The 26119-nt window shown below is 36.4% G+C and overlaps 1 protein-coding gene across 1 annotated transcript in view; it reads right to left on the bottom strand.

Annotated features, from left to right (window-relative positions):
• Mcm10 (minichromosome maintenance 10 homolog) overlaps window positions 1-26119 on the bottom strand; it is a 169021-nt gene that overhangs the window by 70178 nt on the left and 72724 nt on the right. Inside the window, exons 8-9 of the mRNA XM_090372289.1 lie at window positions 20308-20403; window positions 6321-6494 (exon numbers count right to left, since the gene is read on the bottom strand). Coding sequence (XP_090228415.1) covers window positions 6321-6494; window positions 20308-20403 — 270 coding nt within the window. The remainder of the gene's footprint in view (window positions 1-6320; window positions 6495-20307; window positions 20404-26119) is intronic.

Genomic DNA, 26119 nt, shown 5'->3' with positions numbered 1-26119 from the left:
AAAATTTCACATTATGGTTGAGAATTTGTTCATTTTTTAAAAGTGGCATTATGAGTTATATGACTTCAAAGTTTAAAATTTAGATTTCTTATAATTAATCTGTTGGGTAGTTGCATGAACTTGTATGCAAAATATTGTAGTGCTAAAGGAGCCTTACAAAAAAAAAAAAAAAAAAAAAAAAAACACAAACAGAACAAGTTGTGCAGAAAAATAGGATACAGCAAAGTCAAAGCAAATACAGTAGCAACTTAGTAAGGAGATGTGGCTGAAGTTTTTAAGGCTCTGAATGGATTGGGTAAGCTCAATGTCAATGGAATCCTTCCTCTTGCTCAGATTACGAAGGGGCATAAATTCAAATTGAGGTAGGATGGTTGCAGTACAGACGTGCGGAAATTTGTATCAGTCAGCAGGTAGTTGATTGTTGGAACAAACTTCCATCTGGCATTGTAGAAGTAAGTTTAAATAAATTCAAAGAACTAAACAAACCGTTAGAAGGGATGGACAGGTAATATGGGAAGCGATGGCTGTTGTTTTTTTCTCTCTTTTCTTTTGGTTGATGCTGTATAAGCTTGCTTTCTTGTATCACTTGCCACTACTAATACTAATAGAATAAATTTTTTGGAATGGTCATCCTATTCCTTCCCTCACACACCCAATAAGCAGGGGGAAAAAGTCTGACAAGTGACTGTTCTTTAAATTAATTATTTGATTATGCAATCAAAATGAAAATTATTGCACTGATTGAGATTTTTATTATTATGAAATTATGAGAAGCTGGGCTAATAAATGATTAGTATTCCCATTTTTTGATTTCTTAGTGAGTGATTTCTCATCAGACTTGACCAGTTTAATGTTTTCCGTGGTACTATTACAGCTCCATTTATAGCTATTGCAGGCTTCAGTAATGTTCATTCTCTGTAACTTTTCTATAACATTATTTTCTGCTCTATTAAACTGGCTAGATGATTATTCATCTCGGCATCCACCTTATGCTTTACTTTCTTCGTGGTATTTATGCTTGTTTGTTATTTGGTTTTTAGGAGCATTAGCAACTAAGGCCATATTGCTCCGGGGATATGTGGTGGTCATTTCCTAACCTTTCCACATCTTCCGTATTTGGTGGGCATGGGCTCGAACCCCCGGTCTAATCAAGAAGCATGTGCTACGCAGTGCTGCTCCTGCCCACCTGGCTACGGAGCCGCATGGTATTTATGCATTCATGTTTCTGTGACTACTGCTTTAAAGTAAAGGTATTCCACAATTCCCCTGTATTTGTCTTCCCTACCTGCCCATTTGATAGAGACCATGTATCAACAAAATAAATGATATGTGGCCTTTGACAAGTCTAACTTTTCTCTCCCCCACCTTATCCTCATCATCCAAATTACAACTCCGTGTTCATAATTTTAGGAAGAGCCAAAATAGATAAAATGCTGAAGGTTGTGGGCAGTATAGGTTGCAGGCCACAAAACCAGTTCTGTGCCACTAATTAGCATTTTTCAAAACAGAATTTTGAAAAAATTTTTGTTATCTACATTCATATTTAGAGCTTTCTTTTCTTCATTTAATAATTAAATATGAAAATCCATCAATTATTACATAATATAAATAATATTTCTATTATATGGTTTTAATATGAGGGCCGTTCAATAAAGAATGATCACTTTTTTTTTTTTTTTTTTCTACAGCCAATGCAAAGTAATACCCCATTTGATGAAATGCATTTATTCCAACATTTCTGCCACCTTCAAAAACATGGGAAAGCCATTTTTTGACATGTGTTTGAGAATTGCCTCTGATGAGTTTACAACTTCTGATGACTGTAAACATTTTCCTCAGAGTTACTTCCTTAACTTTAGACATAAAAAAAAAAAAAATCACAGGATGCAAGGTCAGGGCTGTAGGGCAGATGAGGAATGCATTTGACATTAATGCTGGTTACATTGATCATACTTGATACAGTATGAGCAATGTGAGGTCTCGCACTGTTGTGATGCAGCCACCCACGTGAGTGCACAGTTACACAATGGAATACACAAGGATAATCGTATCAATAAGTAATGTACAATTACTCACCCACATACGATAGCATAAGGAAGGGAAGAAATTTATGATGTACACTTGTACTACCAATTTCATGGACAATCATTTCATAATCATCATAATATCATTTTATCATGGACCTAATATCATGGACAAAGTGACAGCCATTTCTAGCAATGGTCTGCAATGGAGTTCCTCTTCAAATCAGGTGATCAGTTGGCCACATCTATCCATCAAAAACTCTTGGAAGTCTATGGGGACAAGTCAATTGATTGTAGTAATGCCCAGAGTTGGCTCCAATGGTTTCAGGAAGGTGATTTCAACATCTATCAAAGTGAAAACAAAGAACTCCTTGACCATCTCATTCAAAATGACAGGTACATAACTACCTAATGGACACTGTGAAAATATCCAAGGGAAGCGTTTTGACCATCATCAACACACTGGAGTAAAGAAAAAATCTGTTCTTGGTGGGTGCCTACGCTGCACACATAAGAGATGATGGCTGCCAGGAAAGAGATCTGTGAAGATCTTCTCGAGAGGTGTGGTGCTGGAGGTCCTGAATGCTTTAAAGATGTCATCACATGTGATGAAACATGGCTCTTCCATTATGACTCACAAACCAAGTGACAATCCATGAATTTGGTTTGTGGATCACAATCTATTATGAACCACAAAAAGCCAAAACTTTCCAAATCATCGACAAAACTTATAGCCAACTTCTTCTGGGATCAAAATGGCATCATTTTTATAGATTTCTTGGAAAGCAGAACAACCTTCAACAAAGAAAGATACTTCTTGTCCCTGGAAAAGCTTAATCAATCTCCAAAAACCAAAAGACCTGATCTGAATCAGCAGGAAGAAAAGTTTCATCAAGATGATGCATAATAACACAACACAGATGACACTGTCAAAAATCACCCAGCTGGGGTGGAGTGTAATGCCTCACCAATCAGATTTTTTTTTGTTTGGTAGACTGAAGGCATACCTGCATGGTAAGATGTTTGAGAGTGATGTGGAACTCTTCTCTGATATTAAACATTGTTGTAATCATCAACCTCCTGATTTTTAGCCAAGTGCATTCATTGCCTGGATAGAACATTGGAGAAAATGCTGCGAGTGTGGTGATTCTTTCATTGAGTGATATTTTAACACAGTTGAAAGACCGTATTTTATGTATGTGAAGTATGGTTACAATATCTCAGATAACAAAGACGTCACACTTGCAGTATGTTACTTATTGACCCACCTTTGTAAATTGGAATAATTTTAATTACTGGCTATATACATAGACACAGTACAAACATTTACCTCTTCTTCCCCTATCCATGCAGTTATGCTAATAATGCCTGCTGTTTTTGCTCTTCCAAAACTGAATATTTTTGCTATTTCGTTATTGGAAAATGTATTTCTGAATGATGCACTTGCAGGATCTTGCAGGATCAGCAACAACTCACAGGAAGATTACATTCTATGACAAAAGGTGCAAATAAACATCATCGCCATCGCAAAATGCACTGTCTTTCCTCAATTTGAATTTATGCCCTCTCAGGTGATTATTCTGAGAAAGAGGAAGAATCCCATCAGCATTGAGCATGCGCAAACCATTCAAGACTTTATACACCTCAATCAGATCAGATCACCTCGCTGGTGCCTAGTCTCCAGACACTGTAATCTGCAAAACTTAAGCCTTTCTTTGTAAGAGCAATCCTTTGTTCCATTCACTAATCTTGTGGACTTCTCTGTACTCGTTCCAGCAGCTGTACATACCTCTTAAAATGAGGCTATTTATTATGCGGTGGTCATTCCCTGACCTTTCTGCAGCCTCCATATTTGGTGGTGACGGGCTCGAACCCCGGTCTAATCAAGAAGCGTGTGCTATGCACTGCTGCTCCTTCCCACCTGGCTATGGAGGCACCTTAAAATGTGGCCTCCAGACCTGTATACAGCACTCAAGGTGTGGCTTAACCATTGCCTTATACAAGGAAATAATCACTTCCTTACCCCTGCTAGAAAAATTACTGTATACCATTGACAAGACACCATGAGCTACTCTTACAGACCGTCTTCACTGCTCAGAAAACTTCATATCTGCCTGCACAATTACCCCTGGGTCCTTTTCATTCTCTACCACTGTGGGGTTATTGCTTCCCATATGTAGTACTTTACATTTGTCAATGTTAAACTTCAGTTGTCACCTCTCAGCCCATCTACTCAACTTTTCTAGATCCTGTTGCAGTAGCGTACTGTCATTAGTGTCATTAACAACCCTGCCGACCTTCGTATCATCTGCAAACTTAGACATTAATCCTGATATACCATCGTCAATATCATTAATAAATACAGAAAACAATGCACCCAACACTGAACCCTGCGGGACTCCACTAATAATATTAGTCCACGAAGAGCAGTGTCCATTGATTACCACTCTCTGTCTTCTTCCACTCAACCATCCCTTTATCTATAGCAGAAAATTGTCTCCAATGCCACAATGCTCCAATTTCTTCAGCAGTCTTCCATGTGCAACAGTATCGAAAGCCTTTCTAAGATCCAAATATATGACATCAAAGTTATTCCTTACATCCAGTTCCTTTGTGACCACATCATAGTATCCAATCAAATTGGTCAGGCAAGACTTTCCCATAACAAACCCATGCTGTGTCCAAGCTATAACTGAAGTCTTATCTAGATTATCCTGCAGTGCTTCCATTAATTTCCCTGGAACAGAAGTTAAACTAACAGGTCTGTAATTACTTGTGTTGCCCTTTGATCCTCCTTTCTGAAATGGGGTCACATTCGCACATCTCCGGTCTATGGGTACCTCCCCTGAGTTATAACCAAGTTCGACTGTATATGAATTTCACTGCTCATTATTTGTGCTTAAAGGAAGGTCCAAGTTGAGTCGTCATTTATTTAATTTGCTCTGTGATGAGAGAAATGAATAATAAGACTTGATTTCTATTTTTAACATGGATGAACATATTTTTTCACAACTTAAAACAAAAATTGCATTATTTTCTTCACAAGTTTATAATTTAATCAATGATTTAAACATTAGGCCAGAGTTTCCCAAACTTTCTCAGTTCACGGTGGCCTTAAGTATCTTGTCTCAGTATTTTTTTTTTCACGGCGCCCCTAGGCCAAAAAAAATACCTAATTAGTTTAATAGTTTGGACCTAACTATTAAGTAGTTAGGTCGAAACAACTAAATAAGTAATGTTGATACTGGACTAGCTATGGGCAGAAGTAACCTCAGAGGAATGTACCAACTGTGTGTACTACACTTAGGGTGGTAGAAAATGAAAAAGACCTGCAAGTAATTGTGCAGTCAGATATGAAGTTTTCTGAGCAATGCAGACAGGCTGCCAGAGCAGGTCATGGGGTTTTGTCAATGATATACAGGAATTTTGGTGAGGAATTTTAACATGTTCATCCATGTTAAAAATTTTGTTGAGGAATTTTAACATGTTCAACCATGTTAAAAATAGAAATTTTGCTAGCAGGGAAAAGGAGGTGATTATCCATTTGTATAAGGCAATGGTTGGGCCACGCTTTGAGTACTGCGTACAGATCTGGAGGCCTCATTTTAGGAAGGAGGTAGATTTGCTTGAGCGTGTACAGAGAAGGGCAACAAGATTGGTAATGGGAATGAAGGGGTCCTCTTACCAAGAGAGGCTTAAGTTCTGCAAATTGCAGCAGCTGGAGATTAGGCACCTGCGAGGTGATCTGATTGAGGTGTATAAGGCCTTGAATGGCTTGAGAATGCTGAATTCTGACGGGATTCTTCCACTTGCTCAGATTATGAACCTAAGGGCATAAATTCAAATCGAGGAAAGACGGTGTGCGAAAATTTGCCTTTAGCCAGTGGGTGGTTAATTGCTGGAACAAACTTCCACCTGTCGTTGTGGAATTTGATAGCTTAAATAAATTCAAGGAGCAACTGGACAAACGTTTAGAGGGAATGGTCATGTGAATTTTTTTTTTTTGGCTGATAAGCTCATATTTTTGCTTTCTTGCATCACATGCCTCTATTACTATTACCTCAAGCTAGTAGTTCGCATGGTGTCTGAGAGATGTTGAGTATCGCTGTGTTTTCCCCCCGAAAATTTAAACTATCTTGCGACACCCCTGTGAGTTCGCTGCGGTGTCCTGGGGGTGCCAAACTGCACAGTTTGGGAACTGCTGCATTAATATATTTTATGAAATGTTAATAATCTATGGATTTCAGAATAGTACAGATCACAACATATCACGTAAAGGAAAGAGAAAAAACTTACAAGAATTGTGAGGATGTAGCTACTGATCGGACAGCTTGATTCTCGCTCTCTGTTAAATGATCAAGTGTTTTTGAAAATTTATTTCTCTCATCTCTTTCTAAGTCTTCAGCTTTCCTCTTCAGTCTCAAGTTATTCAGAGTCAATTTATCCTTGCCCTTCTGCGCACAAGTTGATCTAAAAAGGAATTTAAAAATATGATATTGTCTATGATGGTCAAGACTGAAAACAAGTGGTTGCAATTCTGTTTAAATTCTGTATATCATTATACTAATTAGTATTTTTCTTTATTACTGTACTTTAATAAGTCTCATTTTCACCAGACTTGAATAAGAATCATGATTTCATATCAGCTGATAAAAAAGTAAGTTGTAACTTGATTGATCTACTAATTATCTAACACAGGATACATTAGTTAATACAGACAAGTGGGCCAAGTGTCTTTCTTCATTCTGGTTAGGGATAACTGCATTGTACAGCCCATGTTTTTGTGAAATATTTATGTTATGTGTTTTATATTTATTCTTGGCAAATTCAGAAAACAACATGATTAATATTCATTCAATCATTCAACCCCTGTAAAATCTAAAAAGCTGTATAAAAATAAAAACACACAATCTGTGCAAATTCAAAAATATTAACAAAGTAACACAGTTAATGCATTTCACTACAAGTGAATGGTACCAGATTATGCACTTCTGATGGCTCTGAGGGGAAGGCAGGCACAGAAAGCAGAAGTGGGAAAGGAAATTATATACACAAAATTAATATACAGAACTTCGTTAAGGCATAAGGAACATAAATGCAGCAGTCTTGATAATCAAGATAATATTTTGTAATATTTGCAATCTTTAGCACAACTCTCCCTCATGTAACATGTTAAAACTGCCATGTAGCCACTCATTTGGAGAGATCTGAGTTCAAATCCCATTGGTAACAAGAGAAATTCTTAAAGTCTTCTCAAAATGCAGCAGCATGGAAAGCAAGGCAACGGAGATTTCCAGGAGTCATAGTTGTTATTTGGTTTTTAGGAGCATTGGCAACTAAGGCCATATTGCTCCGGGGATATGCGGTGGTCATTCCCTGACCTTTCTGCATCCTCTGTATTTGGTGGTCATGGGCTCGAACCCCGGTCTAATCAAGAAGCGTGTGCTATGCACTGCTGCTCCTGCCCACCTGGCTACGGAGGCGCCAGAGTCATAGTGGAACAAATAAATACATGGGCTGTGTTAGGGTAACTAAGAGTAGAAACAAGTGCATGTATACTTCCATGTACACTAATGCTACGAGTATAATTAATAAATTTAATGAGCTTGAAGTACTAGTCAAGACATCAAAGGCAGATATTGTTGGGATATCAGAGATGTGGTGTCACACAGATATAAGCAGTGCAGAATTTGAATTTGGGGAGTACAATGTGTACAGAAAGGATAGACAGGACAGGAAGAGAGGAGGGGTTATGCAGTTAGTTAAGAAACACAAAATCTAAGGAAGTGCATCCAACTGATGTTGGTGGACAATGCAATGTTGAGTCTGTTTGGTGTGACATAAGCACTGGGAAAGGAAAAACAAAAGTAGGTGTGTGTGTTTTAGGCCTAATGAATCTGATGAGTATAACGAGCAATTGTGCAGAGAAATAGTGGACCAGTAAATCAGAGTGTCTTATAATGGGGGATTTTAACTTTCCAGATATTGACTGGAACTTGTGGGTTGGTCACTCACATACAAGAAAGACTTTTTTGGATGACTGTTTTCTAGAACAGCATGTTCAAGAGGTAACCAGAGGGAGTAATACTCTTGATCTGATTATCAGCAGTGATTATTCAAGCATTAAGAATTTGCAGATTTGAAGAAATCACTGGGTGACAGTGATCACAATGTACTGATATGAGAATTACTTAAAGATGTAACTACCATCAAGGCTAAAGGGAAAGGCTTTTGCTTTCGTAAAGGTGACTACATGTGTCTCAGACAGTTATTAAATTCTGTACAGTGGGAGCAACTGATGATGTTATCAACGTTGAATTCTAAATGGGAAGCCTTAAGGTATTTAATCTTGGAGGTTACTAGGCTTTTCATTCCAACTAAGAAATACTGTTCAAGGTTCAGGCCTAAATGGATGTCAGATGAATTAATGAGGCTCGTGGCAGAGAAGAAAACTGTATGGGATGCATATAAATTATCAGGTGACACAGAAGCCTATGGCAGATGTAATCAAGTCACAAAGGAGGTTAGGCAGGTGAAGGCAGATTACAATAAATCTTTGGCAAAGGATGCAAACAAAAACAGCAGAGTTCTTTAGTTATGTAAACTTGAGAAGGAAAGGGATGAATCACATTGGACCACTTAACATAGATGGGTTGACTATTGATGATCATGCTCAGGTAGCTGATAAACTAAATGAGTATTTTACATCTACATTCATTCATGAGGAGTTATTCAATGAGGGGAATGCAAGAAAGTTATCAAACTCTAACAGGGAACTAAGTGATTTTATAATAACTGAGAGCAAAGAGGAAGAGAAATTGTTGAAGTTAAACATAAGGAAGGCACCTGGGGTGGACAGGATCTATCCCGTTATATTAAAGGAGGCAGCAAAGGAAGTAAGCAAACCATTAGTCATAATTATGAGAGCTTCCTTGGACTCAGGGGGAGGTCCCCATGGACTGGAGGTGTGCAAATGTATCACCAATTCACAATGGGGGTTCAAAAGGTGACATAAGTAACTATAGACCTGTTTAACTTGTGTTCCGGGGAAAATAATGGAGTCACTGGTTAAAGAAGCACTACAGGATCATCTAGACAAGACCACAGTAATAGTTCAGACACAGCATGGGTTTGTTAAAGGGAGGTCTTGTCTGACCAATTTGATTGGATACTATGATGTAGTCACAAAGGAACTGAATGTCAAAAATAATTTTGATAACATATACTTGGATTTCAGGAAAGCTTTTGATACTGTTCCACATGGAAGGTTGCTGTACAAATTGGAGAGGTATGGCATTAAGGGTAAGTTACAAAGGATAGAGGGATGGTTGAGTGGGAGATGTGAGAGAGAGAGAGAGAGAGAGAGAGAGAGAGAGAGAGAGAGAGAGAGAGAGAGAGAGAGTGGTAATCAATGGACACTGCTATTCATGGACAAATGTTATTAGTGGAGTTCCCCAGGGTTTCGGTGCTGGGCCCATTGTTGTTTTGTGTATTCGTCAATGATATTGATCAGGATTAATGTCTAAGTTTGCAGATGATACAAAGGTTGGCAGGGTTGTTAACTGCAGTAAAGACAGTATGCTACTCCAACTGGATCTAGACAAGTTGGACAAATGGGTTGAGAACCCCAGGGGCTCACATCTGGTGAGTATGGGCTTGGCAAACCCAGGGTCCTGAGCTGGATATCATGATTCTTCTCTTTCTTGGTGATTCCTTTCTACCTCTCTCTCTCAGGGTAACGCAGGATTTTTTTTTTTGGCTGGTGCAGCATAAGCGTCAGGCTTCCTTGCACCTTATGGCTAATAATAATAACAATAATAATAATAATGAAGTGGCAACTAAAGTTTAACATTGACAAATGCAAAGTTGAAGTAGTTCCCGACTTTATGAGTTAATTCGTTCCTAGCACACGCTCGTAAAGAAAAAACTCGTAAAGCGGGAATATATATCCCTTATACATAATGTTAAAAATAGGGGTTATGTTCTCAACAATGAAATTAGTTAGTTAATTAGTCTGTTTAAACAATGATTGCTTTATCCAAAGAAATTAAAATGTAGCTTGTAAAATCAAACAAATTATAATAATAAAGAAATTATTTATGACTTACAAATGTTAAAGAATGTTATTCTTCATCATCGTCGACTAAATGCACACTCGTGGATCACTCATTATTGGCTCAGCACTTGTTGGTTTGTTGCACAAGGAGTCGTCTTCTTCAGAAATGCTTCAAGAGGTGTTTTTTTCCAAGATAATCTTCTCTTTTCTTTATAAATTTCAATAGCATGCATAAGCATCTTTTAACGGAATGCACAAATTGCAACTAACACAATTTGTGCGGAGTAACAAGTTTACAAAGCTTTAAAAAAAAGGAATGAAGAGAAGATTCTGAAAATTTATTTATGTTTTGTATGCGATTGAAGATTTCAGTAAAGGGGAAACACATTTCACCATAATAAGGTAAAAAACCACAATTCCAGTTATTGGTATTTTGGAAAATGCAATAACATGGAGTTTACTACCCATTTATAAAACAGAAAAGCCCAATAAACTGGAAAGTGCAAATTGTTTTATGGTAGTGACCTCCAGAAATGTTTTAATAAAATATCACAAAGGCGTTTAAAATTGATTCTTATAACGGAACCGCAGTAGCCGATTGGTCAGGTGCACGGGTGCATAAGTACATGTGCCTTGAGTGACCGGGGTTCAAGCCCGTGACTGCTAAATACGGTGCTGTTTCTTGTAATCTGTCTATCTTGTGAACTCCTCTGACCGTTTGGTCGTCCCGTAGTATAAACAGAAAATTTATTTATTTTATATGGCAACGATGAAAGTGTAGTGCATTTTAATGATTTGAATTGGTAACTACTGTAATACAATTTACACTATAAAAACGATCTTTCAGAGTGAAAATTTCAACTTCCGAGGTTGTGGAACGAATTACCAAAATAACAATTAGCAACTAAGGCCATATTGCTCCAGGATATGCGGTGGTCATTCCCTGACCTTTCCGTATCCTCCGTATTTGGTAGTCACGGGTTCGAACCCCGGTCTAATCAAGAAGCATGTGCTATGCACTGCTGCTCTTGCCCACCTGGCTATGGAGACGCCAAAAAAAAAAAAAAAAAAGTGTTATTGAGTTCACATTATGATATTTTCATGATACAATGGTGTATCTGGAACGGATTAATATCGTAAAGCAGGGGCACACTGTATCATATAGCTTTGAATGTGGTTTGAAATGCAGTATTTATGAATGTTTAACATTCATTTTTTTTTGCAATTAATGTTCATATTTTCGATTTTGTTGATAACTGATACTTGAAAAAATAAAAAACTCGTAAACCCGGCATCTCGTAAAGCGAAAACTTGTAAAGCGGGAACTGACTGTACTGCATATGGGTATCAATAAACCAGAGAAATGTACCAACTGTGTGGTACTACACTCGGGGAAGTGGAAAAGACCTAGGGGTAATTGTGCAGTCAAATATGAAGTTTGCTGGGCAGTGCAGATGGGATGGCAGGTCATAGCGTCTTGTCAATGATATATAGGAATTTTGCTAGCAGGGACAGGGAGGTGATTATCCCGTTGTACAAGGCAATGGTTAGGCCACACCTAGAGTACTGTGTACAGGTCTGGAGGCCTCATTTTAGGAAGGATGTAGAGTTGCTAGAATGAGTACAAAGAAGGGCAACAAGATTGGTAAGGGGAACAAAGGGATGCTCTTACCAAGAAAGGCTTAAGTTCTGCAAATTGCAGAACTTAAGCCTTAAGAACTAAAAGGAAAAGCACAAGCCATTATCTCCCTCAGACAGCTGTGACATTTTAGAGACTTGACTCAAGAGAGGCTGGAATCCAATTGTCAATTAGATATAATATTGTTAAATCTACTATTAGTAACATAAAAACACATAAATAAATAAAGATAATTTTTTTTTTCATTTCAACTACTGACCAAGGGCTGAGAAAAATTCAAAGCAAAATTTAAACTTGGTGCATATTCTTTAGTGGAATCTGTCTTGTATATCTGTTTTTTTTTTTTTTTTTTCAAGCACAAGCACGTATCCACTCCAATATTTGGGGAAATTTCATGCAAGGCAAAAATTTTTATTCGCATATTTGAAGCCTAGTGGCTGGTGAAGCAACAAATTTAAAAAGTAATATGGAATCAGATATTTGTCTATAATGGCTGACATCTTTTTAATAATATTGCTGTGTAAAACCTTTTCTGCATAAATATATTCAAAACATAACCAAACTGGGTTTGAGTTCTGAGCAATTTTACACTGCCAATGGGAGTAGCTGATTCTGGAGTTTTATCAAAGAAAACATTAATACAAAAAAAAAAAAAAGAAAAGAAAAGAAAAACAGATTCTGAAGCAAGTTATAAAATCAGCAAAGAGTGAGTGATGCATGTCCCTTGTGCAAATTCTGTCAGAGGCCACAAATTATTTATTAATAGGAAAATTGCAAAACCACAGAGTCTTAAACATCAGGTACTTCATATGGACTGCATGCTCCTTCCCTTGTTGATTATTGCATGCTTGACGGCTATGTAGGGTGGGCAGGAGCAGCAGTGCGTAGCACATGCTTCTTGATTAGACCAGGGTTCGAGCCCGTGACCACCAAATATGGAGGATGTAGAAAGTTCAAGGAATGACCACAGCATATCCCCAGAGCAATATAGCCTTAGTTGCTAATGCTCCTAAAAACCAAATAACAACAACAGATTGCATGCTCCTTCTCTTGTTTACCAGTTTTCAATGCAACGTAGAGTTTTAGGCACATTGACAACCAAGGCCATATTATGCTATATACTTTATCTGTAAATTGCCTGTGCCCTGTAATATTTTCTGTTGCCAGATGAAAAGCCCCGAGTTTCAGGGATAAAAAAACCATGCTACCCTTGCCTGAGACCAAATAACTCAGTCATGTTTTAAAAAAAAAGCCCATGAAAATTCCTCACGTCAACTGCAACACCTGTGCTACCAGGTGGAGAGGAATGGCCGATTGCTAAAAAAGTGGTGATGGTTATAATATATATATAGTGAAGAGAATAACAAGAAAGTGGAAACAAGTAGGCAGGAAAATGCAAAAAAGGAAATAGTCTACTGCAGTTAAAGGCAGCAAATGCTAAACCTATGCAGAGCATGGACAATAAAGTGAGAAAGGAAAAAAACGGAGGGAGACAGAGAGTGATAGAAGACAACAAAAAATATGTATAATATGAGATAAATAATTACAAAATTGACAAAATAAGGATGTTGCCAGACAATTTACAAAACTGCCTCTACACCTGATAAGAGGCGAGTTTTGTAAGTTGTGTAGCAACATCCTTATTTTATCAATTTTGTAATTATTTATTTCTTATTATACATATTTTTGTTGCCTTCTATCACTCTCTATCTCCCTCATTTTTTTTTCTTCTCACTTTGGTTATACCTACCCATATATATATATATATATATATATATATATATAAAAAATGTAATTTTAAAAATAAAAATTTCAGTAGATGAAAAATTAATAAGTCAGGTATGACAGATGCACCTAAAAGTGCAAAGCAGCATTAAAGGAAGCAAAACTATATATAAATATGTATGAATGGATATATTAGATAAAGTATGCATAGATGGATGTGAAAATTACACAAAGTGCCAGTGTGTAAGGATAGTAGAAAAAGAAGTATTGTAGATATGTAAAAGGCGAAAGAATGTTAATATCCTAAAGTTATGATGAATTAAGAAAATTATGGGCTGAATTAAAAGCCAATAGGAGTAAAGAAAAATTATTAATAATAAGGTAAAATATAATATAAAATAAATTTAAATAAAAAATGGTAGAGCTGTCTTCAGATTTGGGGGGACATATTTAGATAAAAGTCGAATACAGGTAAGGCAGAATCTGATGTCAGCTAAAGTAAATATTGATACATGGTCAGGTATTTCATCAGGAGACTACGCCTGACCATGTATCAGGAACTGCATTTCTATATTTGTTATAGTAGTAGAAGAAAGGTGAAACGCCAAAAAGAAAAATGAAATTAGCACATTCTTATACAGTATGGACAAGTTAGTCCCAAAGCAATGTCAATTATTAAGGTAAAAATAAAGATCAAGTTGGAATAAAACATAGTTGAGTGTTTTCAGAAGGGGAAAGGTGTTTTTATTAAAAATATGCAGAGTTTTGTGTAGGATTTAAATGTAGTAATTTTGTGGAAATTAGAATTAATTTGGAACAAGCACATGGTATAAGGTGAGGTATTAAATTGAGGATAGGGAAGGGGAAAGGAGTAGTTAAGTAAATAAAGATGAAAGCAGCGATAGAAGGAGGATAGCAGGAACATTCATATCATCCTCATATACACTAATAGTTTTACAAACGGAAGAAAGTTAGAAATAGATAGTAGAAAGATAAAAAGCAAAGAAAAAGTTGTTAATTCACACTGAGCTAGCTGAGGTTGTGAAGCCCAACCTTATAGTAAGGGCTTGTAAGCGCTTGGCTTTGTAAGCGTTAGTATAAAAGTGAGCTAATAGCAAATGCTTGTAATGCGAGGGAAAAAAAGGTGCAAAAAATATGTAAGTCGAAACATACCAAGAAACGAACTGAAAGTATAATAAAAAAGTGAACGATACCTGGAGTAGTAGTAGTAGTAGTAGTGGCATGTGATGCAAGAAAGCAAGTGTATGAGCTTATGCAGCATCAGCCAAAAAAAAAAAAAAAAAAAAAAAAAAAAAAATCACATCATTCCCTCCAAATGTCTGTCCAGTTCCTCCTTAAATTTATTTAACCTGTTAACTTCCACAACGACAGATGGAAGTTTGTTCCAGCAATTAACCACCGGCTGGCTAAAGGCAAATTTCTGCACTTCTATTCTACATCTGTCCTTTCTTAATTTGAATTTATGCCCCCTTAGGTTCGTAATCTGAACAAGTGGAAGGATCCCATCAGAATTCAGCGTGCTCAACCCATTCAAGGCCTTATACACCTCAATCAGATCACCGCGCAGGTGCCTAGTCTTCCAGCCACTGCAATTTGCCGAACTTAAGCCTCTCTTGGTAAGAGGATCCCTTCATTCCCCTCACCAATCTTGTTGCCCTTCTCTGTACACGCTCAAGTAAATCTACATCCTTCCTAAAATGAGGCCTCCAGACCTGTACGCAGTACTCAAGGCGTGGCCTGACCATTGCCTTATACAGAAGGACAATCACCTCCTTCTCCCTGCTAGCAAAATTCCTGTATATCATTGACAAAACCCCATGATGTGCTCTGGCAGCCTGTCTGAATTGCTCAGAAAACTTCATAGCTGACTGCACAATTACTCCCAGGTCTTTTTCATTTTCTACCACCTTAAGTGTAGTACCACACAGTTGGTACGTTTCTCTGAGGTTACTTCTACCCATATGCAGTACTTTGCATTTTTCAAGTAATTTTTGAGTTTTCAAGTAATATGTAGCAGAAGTAAGCTGGTGGGAAAATAATACGTAGCTGAAGGAAAAAGATGGGGAAATACAGTGCACATATTTAGTAGGGTAGATGGATGCAAGTCAACCATAACTACATTTATTTATTTTATCATATATGTTAATATTGTATGGCAATGAAGCATTGCTAAGAGTAATATTGAAGTCAAAGAAGTTGGCTGTTGAAGTAGAGTTTTCTTTATTTACTTTAAGTTCAATGGGATAAATTGCTTTAGCTATAGGTTGAAGTTTGTATTTAAAACTAGGATGTCATCTACATATCTGAAAGCTAAAAGGTTATGATCGGGATTGTTTATGGTGTATAGTTCTACATAATAGCTTCTTTCAGATAAGTAGATGACATCCTAGTTTTAAATAAAAACTTTGAACCTATAGCCAAAGCAATTTACCCCATTGAACCTCAGCTAGCTCAGTGTGATTTAACAACTTTTTCTTTGCTTTTTTTTTTGCTTATCTTTCTACTATCTATTTCTACCTTTCTTCCCATTCGTAAAACTATTAGTGTATATGAGGGTGATACGAACATTCCTACTATCCTCCTTATATTGCTACTTTTGTCTTTATTTACTTACCTACTCCTTTTTCCGTTCCCTATCCTTAATTTAATACTTCACCTTATACCATGTGCGTGTTCCCAATTAATTAATTCTAATCTTCACAAAATTACTGCATTTAAATCCTACACAAAACTCTACATATTTTTATTAAGAACACCTTTCCCCTTCTGAAAAACACAAAAGCTATGTTTTACCTAACTTGCTCTTTATTTTTACCTTAATAATTGACACTGCTTTGGGACTACCTTGTCCATACAGCTAATTTAATTTTTTTTTTTTTTAGCCTTTAACCTTTCTTCTACTACTATAGACAAGTATAGAAAAGCAGTTCGTTCCTAATACATGGTCAGGTGTATTCCCCTGATGAAATAACTGACCATGTATTAATATTTACTTTAGCTGACATCAGATTCTGCATATTTGGCTTACGTGTATTCGACTTTTATCTAAATATGTCCCCCATATCTGATGACAGCTCTACCACCTTTTATTTCAATTTATTTTATTTGTATTATATTTTACCTTATTATTAATAATTTTACTTTACAGTTCACTTAACTTCTATTGGCTTTGTAATTCAGCCCATAATTTTCTTAATTCTTCAAACTTTTAGGATATTAACATTCTTTCACCTTCTACATATCTACTATACTTCTTTTTCTACTATCCTTACCCTTCTAGTCACTGGCACTTTCTGTAAATTTCATATCTCCATCTATGCATACTTTATCTAATATATCTATTGATACATACTTATATATATATATATAAATAAATAGTGAATTAAAACCAGTATAGATAACAGAAAAATAAAAATCGTTTTGACAAATCACATGCACCAAAGCGTGCCAAGCAGCAGCAAAGGATGCAGATGTATATATAATAATAATAAATGCCAATGCTAGTAACACTAAAGACCACAAGGAAAATATATACATATACATTGTATATATATATATATATATACACATGTATATCATTGTATATCATATATATATGTATGTACATATGTATATATATATATGTATATATATACACCAATGAGCGAAAACATTATGACCACCTACCTAATATGATGTTGGTCCTCCAAATGCAACCAAAACAGCTCGTACCTGGTGAAGCATGGACGCTACAAGATTTCTAAATGTGTCTTGTGGTATCTGGTACCAACACATAACCAGCAGATCCTTTAACTCCTGTAGGGTCCATGGCGGATCAGAGTTGCTGTTCCAACACAAACCACAGATGCTCGATGGGATTGATGTCTGGGGAATTTGGAGGCCAGGCAATACCTGGAAGTCTTCCTCATGTTCCGTGAACCAGTCTTGAACAATCGGGCGGTGTGGCATGGTGCATTATCCTGCTGAAAGACGGCACTGCCAGAGGGAAAGACTGTTGCCATGAAAGGGTGTACTTGGTCAGATATTTAGGTAGGTGGTAGACGTCAGAGTGCCCGGCACATGGATGACTGGACCCAGGGTATCCTGGCAGAACATCACCCAAAGCATGACACTGTCGCTGCCACCAGCTTGTTTTCGTCCCACGGTGTATCCAGGCGCCATCACTTCCCCAGGCGAACGACACACACATACCCGGCCATCCACATGGTGCAACAGAAAATGTGATTCATCGGACCAGATGACTTTCCAATCACTCAAGATTCAGTTTCAATGCTCATGTGCCCATTGTAGGCACTGTCACCGATGAACCGTGGTAGCACATGGATGATTGGACCCAGGGTATCCTGGCAGAACATCACCCAAAGCATGACATTGTCGCTACCACCAGCTTGTTTTCGTCCCACGGTGTATCCAGGTGCCATCACTTCTCCAGGCGAACGACGCACACATACCCGGCCATCCACATGGTGCAACAGAAAATGTGATTCATCGGACCAGATGACTTTCCAATCACTCAAGATTCAGTTTCAATGCTCATGTGCCCATTGTAGGCACTGTCACCGATGAACTTTGGTTAGCATGGGCACTTGGAGCGGCTATGCAGCCCCATTTTCAGCAGGGACGATGTACTGTGTGTTGTGACACATTACTCCCGTCACTAGCATTCAAATTAACAGCAACTTGTGCCACAGTTGTCCTTCTGTTGCTATGTACCACCCGGGAGAACCTTTGCTCACCTCGAACATCGATGAGCCATGGTCGTCCAATACCTCACCGGCAGTTCATGGGTTTCCCCTTGGACCACTTTTCAATAGGTACTAACCACGGATGACAATGAGCACCTGACCAACCATGCCGTTTTGGATATGCTCTGACCCAGTTGTCTGGCCATTACAATTTGGCCTTTGTCAAACTTGCTTAAGTCCACTGAAGAACAAGACTAACACTGATTAATGGAGCTCAGCAGCAGGTGAACTATGGTGCGACCTGCGCGCGCGCACCGTAGTTCACCTGCAGTTGCTTTGATTTGCGTACTTCTATTTGCGATTTACTTCTATTCTATACATGATAAAATCAATCTCTAAAAACGTTAGAAATGTAATTTAGTGAAGTTTAGTATGTACTAAGAGTGATTCATTTATTTTATTGTAGGTTAGCAAAAATTTTATTATTATTATTCTTTTTGCAGATTAGGCTTGACCAAATGGCTTAAATAGAAGATAAAGTAAACTGTGTGCTGTGGTTGGCCGAGTTAAAGTCTGTAATTCAATTACAAAAAAAGATTTAGAACCCATTACAATAAAGATCAACCACACAGGAATTCCATAACTAACTGGATGAAAAAGTTTAAAGAAACAGGTTCTGTCAATGATAAACCACGATCTGGAAGGCCAGGTGTAAGTGAGGAAAGTGTGGCATCTGAGAACAATCGTTTACTGCAAGTCCACAGAAATCAATAACACGGGCACCTTTGGAACTGGGTATTCCTGACTCAGTGTGTAAAATTCTCAGAGTGAAACCGTACAAAATTCATTTCCACCAAATGTTGCTGGAAGAGGCCACCACTTTCACCAGATTTGAGCCCATTGGATTTTTTTTCTATGGGGACATGTTAAGACTATTGTTTATTCATCAAAACCTTGCTCTTTAGACGACCTTCGGACTAGAATAACTGATGTGATTCAGGGTATTACTGAAAATCAACTGCAAAATGTATTTGCAGAACTTCAAAATCATATTTGCAGAACTTCAAAATCATATTTATAGAACTTCAGAATTGTATCTCAATTTGTATATGTAATGACGGTGGACATGTTGAGAATTAACAATCCCAAGAATAAATGTATGTAAAACTGTAATATATTCTTTCACTTACCCTTTGTACAGATTGATTTTATCATGTATAGAACAGAAGTTATGAAAATGTAAAACTGCACAAAGGAAATGTATATATTGGTATGTATTTCTTGAGACTCACACATGAAAAAAAGTACGTACCTGGAAAAAGGTTAACTAGTTTGAATTACTATGATTGATTGTATATTTCTAAATTTAAATAACTATTAGAATCACATCAGTGTGAACTTCAGTAATCCTCCAATATGATATTCACTTTTGATTTGTGCCATTCTTTTTTAATTGAAATATTGCTGTAAAAAATGTATGGTTCTGTATCTGTGTACAAAGTGCACTAGCATTTGCTCTTTATGTTAATTTTCTATAAAGTTTTTACTTTAATTTCAGTTTTGCTCACTTTGCATTGCTGAGCACTGAAAGTGAAGTAGTCGGGTAGCTATATTTTTTTGATAATATGACCGCTGTTATTAAAATATTTCCTCTTATTATTCAATACAGCATCAGAATAAAGAATAAAATCATAAAGTGTAATTTTCAAATATTTTTAGCATTATCCTAAAAATAGTTTGTTATTGTTTGTTATTTGGTTTTTAGGAGCATTAGCAACTAAGGCCATATTGCTCCGGGATATGCGGTGGTCATTCCCTGACCTTTCCGCATCCTCCATATTTGGTGGTGACGGGCTCGAACCCCGGTCTAATCAAGAAGCGTGTGCTATGTACTGCTGCTCCTTACCACCTGGCTACAGAGGCGCCTTCCTAAAAATAATATATAAAGTAAGCCATGTCTCCTAGAAGGTTAGAGATAATAAATAAAGCAGTATTTTCTATGATGGTATTGATCAAAAAAATCTGGTAGTAAAGAAACTCATCTTTAACAGATGATTAATTTTCATTATAGATTTAAATTTCTAAAAATATAAAATTATAACAGCATAAATGGAAGAGTCTTCCATTTTACAGTTATTTTACTTTCTACAGCTTTACCTGTCTGCATTTGGAGTAAAGAGTTTTCCTCCATATATCACTGCCTGACCATTCAGCACCTTATTTTTAAGGCACTTTGGCTGCATACCTGAATACCTGTAAAAAATAAGTCAAAGAGCAGATGCAATTGCAAATACAATTTTGAATATATAAGTCAGAATTCTTTTAATTTATAAAAAAATATTTCTGGCATGGAACCATCCTTAGAAACTAATTTTGACTATGTTTCTGTTACATTTTTAATTAACAAGTTAACATAATATTTCTGCAGGGTTTGACAATGAAGAACCAGAACGAGTCCATTTCACACATGTTAAAGTGCCAATTGCCACAGCATGCTGCCATGATGCAGAATGCAGTGGCAACTAACCTACGTGACTGTACCCCTCTAAAAGATCACTACATATTATAAGTCATTTGTGCATTTGTCTCCAGTTGAGCTAGAGCTGTTGCATTGTTCAAGGCACTGTCATTGATAGAAATGTCAACTGTCACTGTCAAATGATGGAACAAAGCAAACATTAAATTTTGTTTCAAGTTAGGAAAAGTGCAAATGAAACCTATGAATTAGTAAAAAGTATATTGTAACAATGCTCCATCCCACATATTTTTCACTGGTTTCCAAGGTGGCTGCAATGATGTGGAAGATGAGCAGTCTCCCACAGTGAATTATGGATGTCCCAAAACACTTCAAATCCCAGAAATGGTCAAAAAGGTTTACACTTTGATTGCTTCTAACTGTTAAATGACTCTTCAACTGATGCAAGAACAATATCACATTAAGAGAGAAACAATTTATGTAATTCTTACAGAAGATTAGGGAAAATGGAACGCCTGTACAAGGCTTGTTACACACTGTTTGAATAATAAATAAACACTACTCAAGACTCAAAGCATACAATGGACTCATTTGCACTTTTGATTATGAACCTCCTTGCTTAAATTAGATGTAACAGGTCACAAGTCAGTGTTTAGAATGCAATCTACAGAGACAAAACATGGAATGACAATTGAGATGCTCTCTGAGACACAAAAAATTTTGTTTTCAAAATCAAAAACTGAAGTGATATTGATCATTTTCTTTAAACAGAAAGGAATCATTCACAAGGAATTCGTTCCTTGTAAATGATTCCCCACCAGATAAGGCAGTGAATAAGAATACTATGCACATATTAGGCAGTTTAGTTAAAAGATTTACTGAGTAAGTGAAATTTTTTAACCAAAAGCTGGTTACAGTTGCATGACAATACTTTGCCAAAACCTCCTTGATAAGGAGTGTTAGGCAATGTGGTATTATTAAGCTAACCCTACCATTCCTCTGGTTTATCTCCCACTGACTACTAACTTGCTTCCCAAAATCAAAGCAATGTTTAAAGGACAATGATCTGGCAGTGTACAGACATTAAGAAAAATGTGAATTACAAAGGAATTGGTATTAGTCAGTTAGCATTAGCATAGGCACATGACGAGAAAGCAAGTGTATACAGTATCAGCCAAAAAAAAATTTTTTTTTTAATTTCACCCATCCACTCACTCCAAATGTTTGTCTAGTTCTGCCTTGAATCTATTTAAGCTATTACGCAGACGGATGGAAGTTTGTTCCAGCAATCAACCACCCGCTGGCTAAAGACAAACTTCTGCACATCTATCCTACAACTGTCTTTCCTCTATTTGAATTTATGCCCTCTCAGGCGATTATTCTGAGCAAGAGGAAGAATCCCATCAGCATTGAGCATGCTCAAATCATTCAAGGCTTTATACACCTCAATCAGATCACCTCGCAGGTGCCTAGTCTCCAGACACTGTAATTTGCAAAACTTAAGCCTTTCTTCGTAAGAGCAACCCTTTGTTCCATTCACTAATCTTGTTGCCCTTCTGTGTGCTCATTCCAACAGCTCTATATCCTACTTAAAATGAGGCCTCCAGGCTTGTATACAGTACTCAAAATAAAAAAGGTTTCTAAGAACTCTATGAGCAAATCTCAGTGTGTAGCTGGTCAAGGTAATTAGTTTGAAAAACATTAAAAACTTTTTAAATCTAATGTCTGGTTTTCTATAAACTCTGTTCTGAACATGGTTTTCACACTTGTATAAACCTTCTGCATATCCCCCTCTCCTCTCCAATGATTTTTTTCATATAACTAATCTTCCAACTTTTAAAAACTGAATGGGTAGAACTTTTAATAGAGTTGTGCCTTTCTGCAGAACAGCATTTTGAAATGTTTCTTTCAAATTAATATTAACGCTAGCCGGCAAAAATTATTTTTTGCCATACCTCTGCAATGAAAATATGCGATTCTGGAGGAAATAAATGCGGTGATTCTGAAAATCACCATAAAAAGTCTCTATCATGTCTGCATCAAAAAAATATACCAACATATAATGTTAAAATAAAGGGATATACAGTGGATTCCGGTTATTTGGGCCACCGGTTAATCGGGGCAGCCGTTTATATGGGGCAAATCTTAAAAAACAAAAACCAATCGAGAAAATAGCCAGGGTTTACTTCGCTTATTTGGGACAAAATGCCGTTTAATCGGGGCAGGAGACCTCGGCACTGGAGATTACCCTACGATTGTCTCCGACCGTACCACGTAATTCGGTCGGATTTCTGGAGGTCACAACCATAAAAACAATTAGCAGTCACCTGTTTATTGGGCTTTTCTGTTAGTGCAATCTATCATAAACGGACAGTAAACTCGATTTTATTGAATTTGCGGTAATACCGACAGCTGGAATTCTGTGGGTTATTATGGTAAAATGTGTTTACACTTCCATGGAATCTTCAATCGTACAAAAAAAATAATTTTCAGAATCTTCTCTTCATTCCTAATATTAAAGCTTCGTAATTTGTTACTCCGTTCTCACTTGCGCGTGTTGTGTTACTTGCAATTTGTGTGTGCCGTGTTCTTTGTTATTGATTGCTTATCTTTTTACTGTTTTAAATTTTAACCCCCACCCACAAATGTCAGTGAACAGAAATGTCAACTAGTTAGTATGTACATATTACAGTACGTATTAATTATTCCGATTATCACGTATATTCTTCCGATTTTCACATATCATCATATTTTTTAATTAGTAAAGTAATAAAGAGTAAATTTATGCTTAATATATCTTTACTTTTATAGACTGTGGATAATATTCCTCCTATTTTCGCTAATTAGAATCGCTGTTTAATAGAATTAAAATTCAATTCACAAACGTGATCACAATGACCGGCGCTTACTACACATCGTATAGTGAACGGTACATTACTGTGGTGAGTTCGTCGTAACGTGATTTGATTGTACAGTGAACTAATTGTAAGGGGGGGGGATAAATTGTATTTTTAACTATTTACGTGAAACTTCGGATAATTGGGGCAGCCGCTTAATCGGGCCAAAATGCATTAGTCCTGATGTGTCCCAAATAACCGGAATCGACTGTATATATATACGTAATGTCTTTGCAAAAACACATACTGTCCTCCATAGCATATTTAGAAAACTTTTCATGTATTTTTCAAAGCACTGGAATCTTTGTTCCTGCTGCGAGTATATTCCACTTCTGTAACCCAGAACCCTAACACTTCGGGTTGTTCTTTCGGCAAGTTTAAGTCTCAAACCAAATCATTCAACTCATCTTGTTTGATTAAACGTACCTCACTACCTGAACTTACTGGCTGATAGATGACATCCTGTGAAGTGGAGCCTTCCAGGGAATTCTCAACTTGAACTTGATCACTATTATCTTCTCCTCTACTGTTATCCCAAGTTTTTTTTGGGGGGGGGGGATTTTCCAGTACCAGTGAGTACTGACAAATCATCACTGTGTGGAATGGGCTGAATTGCAGAAAGTATACTTGGATATATTATACTGTGTTTGCTTTTTTTAGACATACCAGATATATTTGTCATACAGAAGAGCAATCATTAATGTGGTTAGATGGTTCTCGCCAAACCATAGAGATTGCAAAAGGTAACGCTTTTTGAGTTTGTCATGTAACCACTTCCTAAGGTTTGTCGTACAGGTAAAACAACACTTGTGAGGCACCCAAGGTTTGTCTTGATCACCAATTTTACATCCGAAATAAAAAGAATACAAACGTTTTGCAATGTCATAGATATTTTTCCTTTTAGTCTTTGGGGTAAACTGTCCACAAACATAATAAAAATTGTGTGGATGATTGATACACTTTCTATGTGTCTGCTTATCCATTGCAACACTAAATGAATTTATTAAAACGTAAATTCAGTTTTGAACACTACAATATAAAAACAACACAAATACAATTTTTATCACTACACAGTACACAGACGTGGCAACTTACTAGTTCTACTCGTGTGAAAAAACTGAAAGGAAAAATATTTGCGAATTGGCAGGTAGAGCCGGAAATTATTTTACTACTACCGATCACTCTATGAGGCTTCATTTTATAGTTTCTATTTTTTAAAAAATACCTAAGAACTTATAACCACCCATTTATTTCTAATTACCCTGGGTAATTAGAAATAAATGGAATATGTTGTAGTAACTAGGTATGTGATATTCAATATATAGAATGCCAGATCAATAAGAATTAAAGCAAAGTGAGGGGGGAAAAAAAAGGAAAATAAAAGACGAGTAAAGGTTAATGTGACAATGGTTACACACTGAATTGTAACACTTGCACAGTCCCCTAACAGGCACACAAATTTCTTTTACTTCTGGAAAAGGGTTCCCTCCCCCCCTCAATTCTGCTTATAGTATACAAATGCTTGACCTTTTGTGAATGAATTTTATTAATTATTATATCAATTTTTTAGTTTTTTTGTGAAAAATTTTGTTTCTTTATGCTATTTTCAATAAAACAATATTTTATTAATTCTGCTAAAATTAAGAAATAAATGTTATATGTAATATAACCATGAAAATATTGGTCTCTTCCATTTTTCAATTTATAAAATTGTTAAGGAATGAAAATTTAAAAATCATGCATGCACACATACTTCTGCTTATATATTATGAATATAAATATTAAAAAAATAATATATATATATATATATATATATATATATATAGAGACATAAAAAAAAAATGCAAAAAATGAACAAAGAAACAAATAACAAAAACAGAAGTAGAAATGGAAAGAGAGCAGAAGGAATACATATCTAAATTGGAAAATATTAAGTATTGGACATATACAGCCAAAATTTTAAGCCAATAAATAATAAATTTAGATCAGCACCACCTGACCACACTAGGCCAAAAAAGTGTGAAATATCACTAATATGATATGATAAACCAATCAAAAAATAAAAATAGATATAGGACAAACAAAGCAAGGAACAAAAAAATAGATGACCATTGCATATTAATTAAACATTATTTTTACATTTTTTCTTTCTAATGGGTGTAATGAGCACTCATTTCTTTGCTCATACTGCCCTCCATAATCTCTTTATTTTCTGTTATCAACTTCATTTCTTTCTTTTTGGTGGCAGTTCTGCAGTGAGTGCTTAAGTTTTTGTGTTTTTACAGTTACTCCATGATGTGATTTTATTGCTTCAGTGGGCTGGCATTTCAGTGAATGTTTGTCTATGTCCATTGTGGTAATTTGCATTATGTTCGGAATGCAGTAATGTTCATGGCTGTTGTATCCAGGGTCCCTTTGACATGGGTAGATGCAATGGTTGTCTATTTTTTGTTCCTTATTTTGTTTGTCCTATACCTGTTTTTCTTTTGTGGTTGGTTTATCATATCGTATTAGTGATAGTTCACACTTTTTTGGCCTCAGCGTGGTTGGGCAGTGCCAGTCTAAATTTATTATTTATTGGCTTATAACTTGGCTG

The sequence above is a fragment of the Mastigoproctus giganteus genome, chromosome 4, assembly GCF_048544385.1.
Source record: "Mastigoproctus giganteus isolate SK-2022 chromosome 4, ASM4854438v1, whole genome shotgun sequence".
Lineage (NCBI taxonomy): Eukaryota > Metazoa > Arthropoda > Arachnida > Uropygi > Thelyphonidae > Mastigoproctus > Mastigoproctus giganteus.
The sequence above is the reverse complement of the archived record's forward strand: the minus strand, read 5'-3'. Positions and strand labels throughout refer to the sequence as shown.